This window comes from Talaromyces proteolyticus, assembly GCF_021365285.1.
Source record: "Talaromyces proteolyticus strain PMI_201 chromosome Unknown BGW36scaffold_1, whole genome shotgun sequence".
Taxonomy (NCBI): domain Eukaryota; kingdom Fungi; phylum Ascomycota; class Eurotiomycetes; order Eurotiales; family Trichocomaceae; genus Talaromyces; species Talaromyces proteolyticus.
In genome coordinates this window covers 2,909,807-2,922,530 of record NW_025764277.1, presented here as the reverse complement: position 1 = coordinate 2,922,530, position 12,724 = coordinate 2,909,807, and the positions used below count along the sequence as shown (strand labels likewise).

The following is a 12,724-nucleotide window of genomic DNA, read 5'->3' as shown; positions in this document are numbered from 1 at the left end:
CCATCCGTTCACTCATCAACTGGGGGTAGCGCATATGAAATTTGTACCATTTCCAGACATGGCCACGAATCCACTCTGCAGGTTGTGAGTTCCTGTTAGTCCGGCAGGATAATAGCTAAGAAGATCATTGGCGTTGAAAAGGTCTTTGACAACATTATCACAGGAGTTGTCTGATGCGTAGGCTGAAAGTGGTTTTGTTACGCCAGTGACTGTATTCCCCGTCACCTAGAAGAGTCAGCTTATACTGATTCTTCTTCACTGTGGTTATACGTACTGTAAGGCCCCCCGTCCAACCATTAATAGCAACTGGAAATGTGATATGCCCAGAAAAAGTATTACCGCTAATTGTTGCCGGGCCAGTATAGATGTATGGGCTTTTGCAAGGGCCTGACCAAACGCAGGCACCGATAGATATGCCTGCCCCAAACAGCAACTTTCCCGTAATTTTATTATTAGTAACCTTGACATTGGTAAATTTGCCATCATATGTGCCATCCACAAGATTGATAGCACCGAACCCGAGATAGGAAGAGGAAGAAGTTATTGTGTTCTCGTTGACAGTAGTTCCTGGAGCACCAAAGAGAACAATTCCACCATCAGTACTTCCAGTTACCTTAAAATGCTAGTTAGCAAAAGCCATTTCGTTCACTGTATCATACGAACGTACTGTATTACTCTCGACTAAGGAATTGGTGCAGGCGAATGATATGCCATCCGCCCATAGTCCATCTCCATTTGACGTCCCAGACTGACCGCATGGCCCAATGTCATTATTGGAGACGGTTGCATTTGTGCAATAGTCAGAGGATAAACCTCCTTCGGTAACATGGAGACAACTCCAAGCCCGTGGGTTCTTCGAAGCAACATATTTGACAACCTGGCCATTGCTGGTGCCACCAATCTCAATATTCGCGCTACCTTATGATGTTTTCAGTTTCGTTGTTTACTTTCTCACAAACATATGTAACAGCTTACCATTGTGAATATAGCCCGCGTTGGCTCTATTACCGTCAACCTGAATGTTCAGAATCCGAATATAGTTTTTACCAGCCCCAGAAATCAGGGCACTTATGCTTGCCCCACTAGCAATTTGAAGCGTAGCACGAGTATCACCAGTAGGGTATCCCTCAGTTGATATCTCTTGGTTGTCCGCTGTAAATTCAATTGTTTCCGATATGCTAATTGTGATACCAGCACATATCTGAACAATAGTCCCTTTACCACCACTAGCGAGAGCATTGTTGATTGTAGTGGCAGAAGTGCCTGAACCAAGGCAAGCGGCATTAGCGACCTGCCCAGCTAGGATGGCTGCAAACAAAGGCAGATATAAAATCATTGTAAAACAGTTGTGTAATGGCAAGAGTGGTACAGATTTTGGCATTAAGTTAATAGAATATAATACATAGAGTTTGAGCAATAAGCTTTCTATTTAAAATTTTCAGATACATGGCTAGAGATTAACCGCCCAACTTTAGCCGTTTAACTTTAGCCGCTTAAAGAAGAGATAAATATAGCGTTGAGTGTGAAGCAAACCAGACTCCACCTCCTCATGAATATTTTATACGCGTCATTTGGATAATTTCAAATTCGTTGCAGAACGTCTCGCCTTCCCAGTATCAAGCAAAGAAATATTCCATCCCGAATAGGGTTTGGTTTCGTAAGTTACTCCTTAATCTTATGTGGTGTCCGGAAAAATCCATGATGCTAGGACAGGAGGTGGACGTTACGCAACCAAACAACCACATTCTCGAACATTTGGCACTAAAAAATGCAACCATGGACGGAAATTCATCGAAAGCTTTTCCCCATAATTTTTGACACTACAAAGATTATTTCCATTTTGGAATACGCTGAGAGGTTTTTCGATGAGACATAGTTAGGCCCGCCGCAGATCCGACATTCAATGATATCCACACTGCCGACTAGCTTGGTTTCAATCTGACCTGAGTTTCTTTAATTGTTCTTATTTCAGTAGGAGTCGAGGGGAGAAATTAAACGTTCACACTGGTGACGACTAACAGGTACACAGACTTCTAGATACAGTCCTCGTAGACCTCCAAACGATGTTTTCAAATATACGGATCTTCAGCAAGAGGTTCAAACTACAGTTCCTATCCTTGTTTTAGTTGCACGGTTGCTACTCCACGCTTACGTCGAAATGATTGGTTTATTTCGTTTCATGTTCAGCGAAGTATTCCGTAAATATCGCATACGACAATAAATACGGCTCAGCTGGTTGAGCATATCACTACAGAAATTGGACTCTTCTATCATACTTCAGAAGTAGTATCTTACTATTGAGAGAGAAGGATCAAGCCCCTACAGTGAGTAAAGGTGTGCTATAATTTATTCAGCAAAATATAACTGTTGTCAATTACTGGGACCCTTTCTTAGTGGCTCACACGTCATCAATGTTACATATGGCATGCGGCAAAGATGTTAATCAGCCTCAGCGTAATTAATAAAGTAGCCTTTTGATATCAAAGATGTTGATTAGGTTTCTGTATTTTCAAATCAATATATACTACCATTACTTACATGGTAATTTTCATTCTTCAGTGCTAGAGAATATGTTAGAAGAAGGAGGGGCGCACCAGTCCGAGTGGACTTAGAAGAAGATATTATGAGATTTTATGCTGTCTTATGGTCCGTCTAGGAGGTTTGTAGTAGTTTACTGAGTGTCTAACGTACGTACGCCGCACGACGAACAAGTCTTTGCAAATTTTTAATTTTAACTTGTTGAAACCTGCATTCCACCCTGGGCACTGAGAGGCGAATTCGATAGGAGAATTAACAAGTTCCAATTCTAGTCAGCAGATACAATCTCTAATTTCGTGCGGACTGTGTTGCAGTTTCATCCGATCTGGGGAAAAATACGGATAAAGAAAATATGATGCCTCTTGATTACAATAGGTCTCGGGTATTCGTTTTTGAAAATATCCGGAAAAGAGGGTTGTTACTTCCATATGGTCGTCAGCATGCTGGATTTCGTTGTCGTCATCCCCCGCACTGATTCGGGAGTGATCTCCAGAAAAGAATTACTTTGCGAGCATATTCTACATATGGTTAGCAACAGGACTACCAGGGGCTGTAGTAAACTCGGATGCGGTCAGTGCGCCGTACGAAGAACGTGAAACAGAATTACGGTACATACCATTACAAATTTTCAATTATTAGCCCCCTTTTTGGTCGGAAATGTAAATTATTATATTTAATGTTACGGTTGCTCACTAGATATCAGAATCAATACAAACAAACTCAATGACTACATTTCTAACTATCTAGGTGGCTTTGCACGAGAATAGCGAGACAGGGAACAAAGGGAGCAAACGAATGCAATTCTGTGCGAACGGAGTTGATATGATCGAGGCCACGTTAAGCTAAAGGAATTATATAAGTTAACTAAAATTGCTCCTTATGTACAGAGTACATTCAGCCATATACCAACAAGAAGTTGCGACCCCCCGTCCTTTCGAGTGCTATTTCCATAAATTGTTTTGAGTCAAGTCACTGATTGGCTACACATATAGTTAATACTAAATCATCCTATAATATGCGCTCTCTTAGCTTTACACCTTCAAGCCTGAACTGACTAGGTGCGGTGAAGTCATAATGTTTAAATCAGAAAATATGATGTTGAAATTATTGGAAAGAAAGAAATAGGAGTTCTCTGGTGCAGGGATTTTAGTTCCTGATATTGTTCGCTGAATTGGAGAATTATATGCAATTGTCATGGTGGCAGTGAAAGCGGTGGGTGGAAATGCCACTAGGAACACCAATTTAGGATCTTGAATCTCAATTGCAAATGAAATGGAGTTCTGTAACAAGAATGATTTGTGACACGGCGCCGGTTTTCGGGCGCGGTCGACTCGGAAGGCGGCGTCTTCTATCTATTAAGGTGTTAATCTGAAAAGCATATCAAGAAGCTTGATGGGGGTGTAGGCATTCACATATCTTTAGAAATGTGTTTCTGCTTATATATGAATAATGATATCTAACCATAAATTTGAATTGATTCATTACCGTTCGTTTAAGGTATCTAGATTTGCAAATGATACGTCTAATATCGACGTGTTATACTACAGTAACTATCCCATGGTAATGGTATATCCAAATGCTTTTATGGAAACCTTACTCGAACTGTTCAACAAGTAGTTAAGGAACGAATGCTAAACCTCCTAAAGCCAATTTCAAGTGGCTAGCCCAAAGATTCAAACAAAAAGCAAAACAATTCTGACCCAAAAGCAGTTGATCAATGATGTTCATAACGTCTAGTGACATTGTAGCAGTGGCATGCTCGTAGGTAACATTTTCTGGACTGAGCCGGCGTCCGGGTCGTCTTTATACACTCCAATGGAACCTAGACAGCAATTAGGTAACATATGTGAAATATCATGTGAAATACTGGAGAAAAAATCGTACAGAATCCGAAAGTGGCTTGATTGGTTCTGTCGTACATTTGAACATGAAGAATACTTGCACCATGGACCACTTCGTTACCGAAACACATGATATCTCCGGCTCGAAGGTATTAAAAAGGGCGCGGGCATCGGCTGTCAACCTTGCAGGACCTGCTTGATAGGCTCCGACATCAAAACGGGCTTCCACTGCACCACCAGTCAGGGTTTCATGGTTGTAGACCTCCTGGCACTTATTCAGATCCGCAAGCTAGCGCCCACCAAGCAGATGCGTTGAGTGCCCAGTGTATGCCAACGTGATGAATGTTCCATTTAACGTATCGCGGCTCGTCATTTCCATACTTCCATATTTAAATTGATCGAACCTAAACATAGGTTCGAGAGGATGTGTGCCGAATTCTTTCCGGGCAGACTATGGTCTACTTCGGCATATTCAAGGAACTTGTGTTCCGGTTCATGAGAAAGACACCTTAGTAAATGGTAGAAAACGCTATCATGATCTGTTTGCGCCAAGGCATCTCATTTGTCCAAGGAATTATACCTAGTGGTGTTTATTTCCTTGCGCGATTGCAAAAAGTTAGATGTCTTATTGCAGAAGGAACTCCCAAACGTCCAAACCCCCCCTCAAATAGAAGGAACAAGAACAGTAACAACCGAAGAGCAAAACGTCTCATCAAATCAATAGTTCCATCCGCATGAAACCGATGAGGAAGGAGAAAGAGACCTGATTGGACTAGTGCTTTCGCAGCCGAGAAAGCGCCGCTAAAACCATGACAGTACCGAAGACACCCCTAACACAATATCCCACGCTGGCTTGGTGATGAATAGTTTGATTACAAGTTCTGATCGTTCTATCGAGGCGATAATGCGACAGCGATTGACGCCGCCCTCCATTCAAATCCTAGAAATACTACCACCGGGATGAATTCGCGGTCATTGATGTCCGTACGAGGTGCATGAGCTAGACCATTCACATTGGTAATGTTTGTAATAGTTCGGGCATTCATACACATGCCACTTTGAGAATCAGCACTGTTTCTATTTCGGCACGGCTCCAATCAAAGCCAGCCGGCGTTCATTATCCACGATGGGGAATGCGAAGGGGACATAAAACAACAGATGAAACATTGGTGTTACAGAAGGCCCTCTCATTTTGGTAGTCGATGGTTGGTAAAAGAAAATGAATAACGCGATTTTTTTCCTGGATCTATCTTCTTTAGAATAAGTGGTATGTTCTACTTATCCTCATTGGCTGTTTGTGAAACATATAGTTTTTTCGGAAGCAGAAAAAGTGACAATAGGTTATGACATGTCGTATATTTTGATCATTACGCCTATGCTAAATCCAACTCACAAACACGGCAAATACGAGTAGTCTCGGCCTTCCTTTCAATCTAGTCACCAGATATTTATGGAACCCAAAACAAAAAATCCAGGAAATTTCTTTTATTTCCGACCATACCCAATAACAAGTCTCGTTCTCTACCTATCCCTAGCGCTATTCTCTGTACCTTTATGTGCAGTCAATCAACTCAGATTACGGCCTGGGCAGTTTATATATTCTCTGTCGTATTACTAGGGCTCATCGTGCCTTGATGCTACGTTGAAAGACAGGAGTTGATGAGAACAGCGATTAGGTCACCCTTCGTCGACCGCTTGTCGGATTTAAATCGCACGAAGTCATCGGTCCCCTAGATCCAAAGGGTGTCTTACAAGGTGATTATGCTGGAGCTAGTGGAGAAACTGACGAGACGTCTTCTGATGGGTTCCAATATAGGTTTGCTTTAGTTAGGGTATGACTTAACATACCCTAATTAGACGTTGACTATTCATATCGGTTTCACTCGACCTTCGCTTGATTGTTGATTTCAAAAAAAAAAAAAAACTTATTTCGTTCTCAAATCTTCGTCATGATTTCATTACGATTGATTATGATGATGATGCCGTCAATCGACGCGTCGTCCGCTGGAGGAGCAGGAAGCATACCGCGCTGGCTAAAGCCATGGTGAACATGGAAACAGAAGAAAAAATATTTGCGGAGAATGGCATTACAAATGCATAAAGAAAAGATGGCATAGTAGATAGGTTATAGAGGAATCGGCATCATGTCAACGTTTTAACCTAGTATAACATTTCACAATTTAGTAAAAGAAATATGATTAACTCAGTGATTCCGCTAGATGTTCATCCTTGCATATTCATTTATGAGGTTTTAAAATGAGATTGCTATTCATAATTGTTACTTCAAATGGATCATACCTCTTCTTAAAGGTTTTTTCCCTACGATCCTGTCCACATAAGACAATAGTCTCTACTTAGAAATGAACCGACGTTGAATCTATCAATTGATGACGAGTCAAACCGTCTGCTTAGGCGTGTTGAATGATAACAGTAAGACCCAGAGAACGTAATTTCCATCATGTACTTCTTGACTGCTCATAGTGTTGGGGCTGTTGCTAACATTGGATGTTTTTCACCACGCTCTGCCCATTCTGCTTACTCTGGATGAGGTAATGAATGTCCAATGTTTAGAAACCACGCGTGGACCAAAGCCACGGTCGCTGGATCCATGGCTACAAGGGAGAAGGAAAACAGGTGCTAAGGTGGTGTTGACAGCACTGCTGACCGTTTGGATTTGGCTCAATGTGGTTCGTGAGGAGACATACCTCACAGCAAACACCACATGTGCAATTGATACAGGCCGCCCAGGATTTTACATTTAGTTTCATACACGCATGATTTGATATTTACATGGTACACACGTATATAGACTCTTAGACTCGTGATTGTATTTCATAGACATGCAATCATTTCGACGCGACCAATTGTGGCCATCCATCCGAATCCCAACTAAGCAGGTTATACCCAAACCGCAGACCATCCAGCTTTGGATTTGCGTCCTGGTTTGCTTGAGTGATGTTCCAATACTGGTAATATATCACCATGCCTAAGTCTGGGTCATCCAGTATTCCGATGGAGCCAGGAGCAAATACTTGTCCATCGTCACGACTAGCCAGTATGGTGGTGCCAGCACGATCGATACCACCAGTCAAGCAATCTACTCCATCGCGGTCGAGGTATGGGCCGGTGGGAAGATCAGTCACTGCCTTGCGACAAACTTGCACTCTGTACACGGAGTTGTTGTAGTCTGTGTCGTCGGCGGCGCAGCAGTTGCCGATTGAATAGAAGAAATAAACATAGCCGTTATTCGTCAGTAGATACGCGCCCTCTATTGCAAAAGCAATAGTTAGTTTTTCCCCAAGAGGATATGTTGGTACAGTGATTTACGAACCGGTTTTGTTGCCAGAATACTCTCCTGGATTGTACTGTTCTAGATACACCATATCCACAGTAGCCCCGTCTTTGATTGTAAGGAGGTCGTCGGAGACCTGGAAACCATATAGGCCCCACTGGTAAGAGCCAAAGGTCATATAGGTGAAATTATCTACGCCGCTTGGGTTGGTTGAGTCTGCTAGCATATTTCCATCTAGACGAACATAGCTCGCAGTTGCCTGGTCGTCTCCGGTCGTTGATACAGGAACGTTCATGCTACCATGATCAGTCCAGTTATCTTGCTCCATGTCCGGCGAAGTGGCGACACAGAGATCAAAATTAAATGGCGGAGTGTTGATGCTGTAGAAGAGGTAGTAGGTACCATTCACCAAATGCACCTCTGGCGCCCATACATTGGTCTGAGTGCGATCAGTCACCATCGGATTCACGAGCTCGGTGAGGATCTCGAAAGCATAGTTCCAAGGTCCACCTAGAGCCGGTGCAGTAGCTACGGACAGCCCATCGCCGGTGTTGTTTGATTTCGAGTACCGGAAGTACATGCCATCGGATTCACGTCGAATGACAGAGAAATCCTGGTATGTGAGTCCTCCAATGTCGATACAGGCTGGTCCAGTACATGATTCAGGCAATGGATAGTCTTGTGCGGAGACGCACAGAATATCCAATGCGGCCAAGATGAGCCATGTGAACCAAGATCGAGCAATCATTTTCATGTCCAAGGCCAAAAGACCATCTACTTGCTGTCGATTGTGAGTATACGATGTGCTTCGATCCTCATAGGAGGCAAAACTGGTTCATATACTATTGTTATGCGTCAGAAATAGGTATTAATACGAGGCTTAACATGCCCAAGGCCAGGCAGTGCTAAGCAAGTCATCGTTGCATGAATCAGTAACTAACAGTTTGGGATACTACTTGGGGTCCATAACCTCCCAATAATGTAGCCCAGTTGTCAAATTCTGGTGGGGCCTACTAGTACAGAAAATTAGATCCGCAACACTTGAGGCTGTACGAGGGCCAGCGTCCATTCCGATTGGGGGCCTGACGGCTACGTATTTACGCTGTGGAAGACATTATTGATCTCGTTGGTCTAAAAATACGCATAAAGCTACGAACCTTTCCTATCTATGATATATATGGTACATATATAGTAATGCATACATGTTTGAAGGCCCAACAAAATAAGAAAAGTAAGACGTAAGATGGGGGAATTGATTATTTAATATGATTTGAATAAAATACATCTCGAAAAGAACCTCACCAATATAGACAATATCTAGGCCCTAATATGCAAAAATTAAAAGAACGAGGAAAAAACCCAAGAAAAAAATCGCGGCTTATCTTGAACGAACGAACTGGCGGTAATAGAATTAAACATGAATTGTACCATGCACTAGTCTACATCAAATATAGCCTGAGAGCCAACAGGGCTTCCTCACTTGGCTTTACCCTTGCCCTTGCGGCCCTTTTTGGGTTGCTCGTCTTCATCACCGTCGATAAAATCGTCATCCTTCTTCTTTCCTTTTCCAGTGGCTTTTTTACCCTTACCAGGGTTTCCTTTGGCAGCACCTCCTTTGGCTTTGGGCATCTTCACATACTTGTCTTTCTTGAGATCTAACTCCTCGTCTTCATCCACCTCTTTGGCATCCTCGACGATTTCCTCTTCGTCAGATTCGTCAATAGCATCTTCAATATCGGGCTTAACCTTGGGGCCTTTCTTGGGTGCGAGGACGTTGCTGGCTTTCATGAAGGGCAATGGATGTGAGCGCTGGTTGTAGATGCGAGTGAATGCGGACTTTGTTTGAGTTGCGATTTTGACGTTCTCTTCGTTCATGGGACCTAGTCCAAGTTCGACTAGGGCATCCCAGTCTTCGCGAGTAAGGAAATAGCTATCCATCAAGTCTATGACCTGTTCAACTGAGTCCTTGCCTTCATCCATCAATGGACGAACGAGCTTGTTCCACAAGACTGGCATATACTGTTGTCTGATTTCTTCGCGATCACCAGTAGAACGAAGTCTCATATGACCTTGGATTTCTTTCACGTAGCGTCCTAGCTTGCCTGTTTGATTGTTAGACCGAGTTCAACGTCTTACAGGATTCTTGTGTATGATACTTACCATATTTGCTATTATTACCAAGCCAGCTAGTAAACGTCGGACGTCCCCCAAAGTTCCCAAATGTATAGCTAGCTGGTCGAACGAAACTGAAGGCTGCATGGGTCGGCATTAGACTCCATTGTTGTTGACTGCCATGAATCATCTTATCAACAAGGTCGCCATCACTGATGCTTGACGCGGCGTCATCGGCAAGTTCAAGGAGTTTGAGTTGACGCTCCTTTCCTGAGTAATTATTAGCAAGCATCGGGCTTGTCTTCAGATAATTTTCTTGAAGCATGAGGTAACTGAATTCGTGATCATTGAAATAAAGTTCGATCTTGTCATTCAAGGTCGATTGTGATGTTGGGGAGAACATCTGCGCATTCAAAATTTTAGACACAATGTCCCAAGGCTTTAAAATGACGTGTTTCTCCCAGGCTTTCGATAGTTCCACTCCTTTGTCGTAATCGAGGCTTTTCTGGTCGAGTTTTACAGTCGACAGCATGTTAATCACCTGTCGAATATCTGAGCCTGTGCCCGCTATCAGGCTATCGAGAACTTGCGGAGGAATCTTCATTCCTTCGCGAAAGCAGATTGTAGAAAGTCGTGCTCTAATCATGTCCGGAGTTGGCCGCCTGAAACCAAGCTCGTAGGTAACATGGTCAAAAGGCTTCATCTTGGGCAAACTTCGTTCGTTGCAGATAAGAATCAATGGCACATTGGTCTTCTTGGCTGCAGCTGCCAAAGCTCCAACACCACCTCGATCTCCAGCAGACATTCCGTCTACTTCATCCATGATCAAAACAAGGTTCCGCTTTTGACTTTCGACAGTTTTTCCTTCACCAGAGAAGTAGCCCTGGAGGGAAGTAGTGTCCAAGACGCCAAGAAGCCCGCCTTCAACGAGTTTCTTGCTTCTGGTATCACTGGCATTGGTCTCTACGACATCATACCCCTCCAAATTGGCAACTACATGAGCAGCAGTAGTTTTTCCTATACCAGGAGGTCCATGAATCATAACTGCTCGATACAGACCAGACCCATCTTTTCCTGGCATTTTGAAATTTTTCTTAGCATTTGCTCGCCAGTTACGCAACCACGTTTGTAGCTTCTCGACCTGTCCTTTGTTGCCGCAAATCATGTTCATTGAAGTCGGAGCATATTTAGTAGTCCAAAGGCGGTCATCTACCTGAGACTTGGGTACAGTGGTCTGCGAGGTTGAAGAGGCTTGTGAGTTGGGCATTGGCACGGGTTTTGTTTCTACTTTCTTCTTTTCGAGTTCATCCATTTCCGCAGCCAAAGCACGGATCTTCTTTTCCTCGGCGTCTCGTTTCGCTTGAGCTTGTTCTGCAGCTTTGCCACTTCCTCCATTTGCGGGAAGTCGTCTGATAAGTTCGAAAAGTCCCTCTTCGTTTATTGTTTTTATGTTCATATCCCGGATTTTCTTGAGCTTGCTTGGACCGGCATCGCTACCTAGAACGACATAGCTTGTCTTCGAGCTCGGGGCTCCAGTGACCTTGCCGCCATACTTTTTGACTAGACTTTGACCCTCTTCCCTCCCGAGTGTATCCAATACCCCAGTGAACACAAACGACAAACCAGCTAAGCAGTTGTCCGCGCCAACAGGTAACTGCACTGACCCAGCCCCGGGTGGAGTACGAGATCTCACAGTGTTCATGTAAAATTTCGGTTTCTCGCCATTGTCTCGGGGGGGGTTGGCGCCCTTACTGTTGGAATATTATCAAATATATTCTGAATCTCTTTGGATTCTGGTTGATCTTTCTTTGGAGTGGCTTTCTGTTTCTTGGACGCGGGTTTCTTCTTTGGCTTCTCATCATCAACTTCGTCGAGATCAAACACTGCATCTGACTTTCGCTTTCTTCCAGATTTTGTTTTTGGAGGAGGCGTAGTTAACATTTCAATATCATCATCCTGTTCCTCTACCTCCACCTCCAACCTTCCCTTCTTTGCAGTTGCTGGCTTGACAATGATATCATCGGAGTCGCTTCCATCGTGTTCTTCGACATAATCATCATCAGCTCGACGGGACTTAGCGAAGTCGGTTGCAAAAATGTCATCGCCACCAAGATCGCCATCATCTTCAACTATCCTTACAGGAGCTTTGGAGCGTCGTCCTGCCTCGCTCTTCTTCGCGGATGACGGCAGGTCTTTGGTTTTTTGGGCTTTCGGTGTCCTATTTCCATTCGTTGACGCGTCTGCAGACTCTTTTGCACCGGCAGCTTTTGAAAGCCGACCTCTCTTTTTGCTCGATGCGAAGTATTCTGAGGTGGTTGTTGGCTCTCCTTTGTCCTCCTCCTTGGCCCTGAATAATTACTTGTTAGAATATTGGTCATATTGAATTGAGCGGTACTGACGGCTTTGTCACTGGTTTAGTCTTTGGAGACTTCGGTTTGGGATCCTCATCGTCACTGTCATCGACAACCTTTCTGCTTCCTACACAAACGTTAGACATGTATGTTGAGATGTGAACGGCATCGTTACGTTTCTTGCGGGCTGTAGCAGGATCCTGCTATTAAATTGTTAGTGACTTGAATAATCAGAGATAGAGAAATGAAAATATTCCGAATCAAAATAATAGAAGACGATTTTCCGATAAAATGGAATAAAACACGGTAAGATGGCATAGTTTCACGTACCTCCTCTGCCGCTGGCTTTGCAGACGCGGTCGCACCCTGCCCCGGCTTGGCGCCAAAGAAACTCCTGATATCAGGCATTTCAAATACACACAGTCCCATATGCAGTGCAGAATCGATGGACTGCCAATGGGTTGGTCAGAGGTCGCCTTCAATTCACCGCGAATTCGAGTCCGGACGACACATTAAGCTCATACGCGGGGAGACGCGCCAACGCGACAGCTTCCCGCTCATCACGTGATTAGACACTTTGTCCATGCTGG

The 12,724-nt window shown here is 43.8% G+C and overlaps 3 protein-coding genes across 3 annotated transcripts; all 3 read right to left on the bottom strand.

The window, feature by feature from the left end:
* Positions 1–15: 15 nt before the first annotated feature.
* Positions 16–1,336, bottom strand: BGW36DRAFT_422258 (pectin lyase fold/virulence factor; the record flags this gene model as incomplete). The annotated part of the gene is made up of 4 exons (XM_046219675.1): positions 16–225; positions 275–613; positions 668–918; positions 976–1,336. 4 exons carry the CDS (start codon positions 1,334–1,336, stop codon positions 16–18), a joined length of 1,161 nt encoding a protein of 386 aa, XP_046078339.1.
* A 5,889-nt stretch (positions 1,337–7,225) lies between these two features.
* BGW36DRAFT_435656 (glycosyl hydrolase) lies at positions 7,226–8,453 on the bottom strand (the record flags this gene model as incomplete). The annotated part of the gene is made up of 2 exons (XM_046221424.1): positions 7,711–8,453; positions 7,226–7,647 (listed from the first exon to the last, which is right to left on the bottom strand). Exons 1-2 carry the CDS (start codon positions 8,423–8,425, stop codon positions 7,226–7,228), a joined length of 1,137 nt encoding a protein of 378 aa, XP_046078338.1. The 5' UTR covers positions 8,426–8,453.
* Positions 8,454–8,867: 414 nt separating this feature from the next.
* Positions 8,868–12,633, bottom strand: BGW36DRAFT_368061 (replication factor RFC1 C terminal domain-containing protein). Its single transcript, XM_046214946.1, has 7 exons — positions 12,465–12,633; positions 12,310–12,337; positions 12,183–12,261; positions 12,032–12,161; positions 11,536–11,990; positions 9,832–11,500; positions 8,868–9,773 (listed from the first exon to the last, which is right to left on the bottom strand). Exons 4-7 carry the CDS (start codon positions 12,159–12,161, stop codon positions 9,148–9,150), a joined length of 2,880 nt encoding a protein of 959 aa, XP_046078337.1. The 5' UTR covers positions 12,183–12,261; positions 12,310–12,337; positions 12,465–12,633; the 3' UTR covers positions 8,868–9,147.
* Positions 12,634–12,724: the final 91 nt, after the last annotated feature.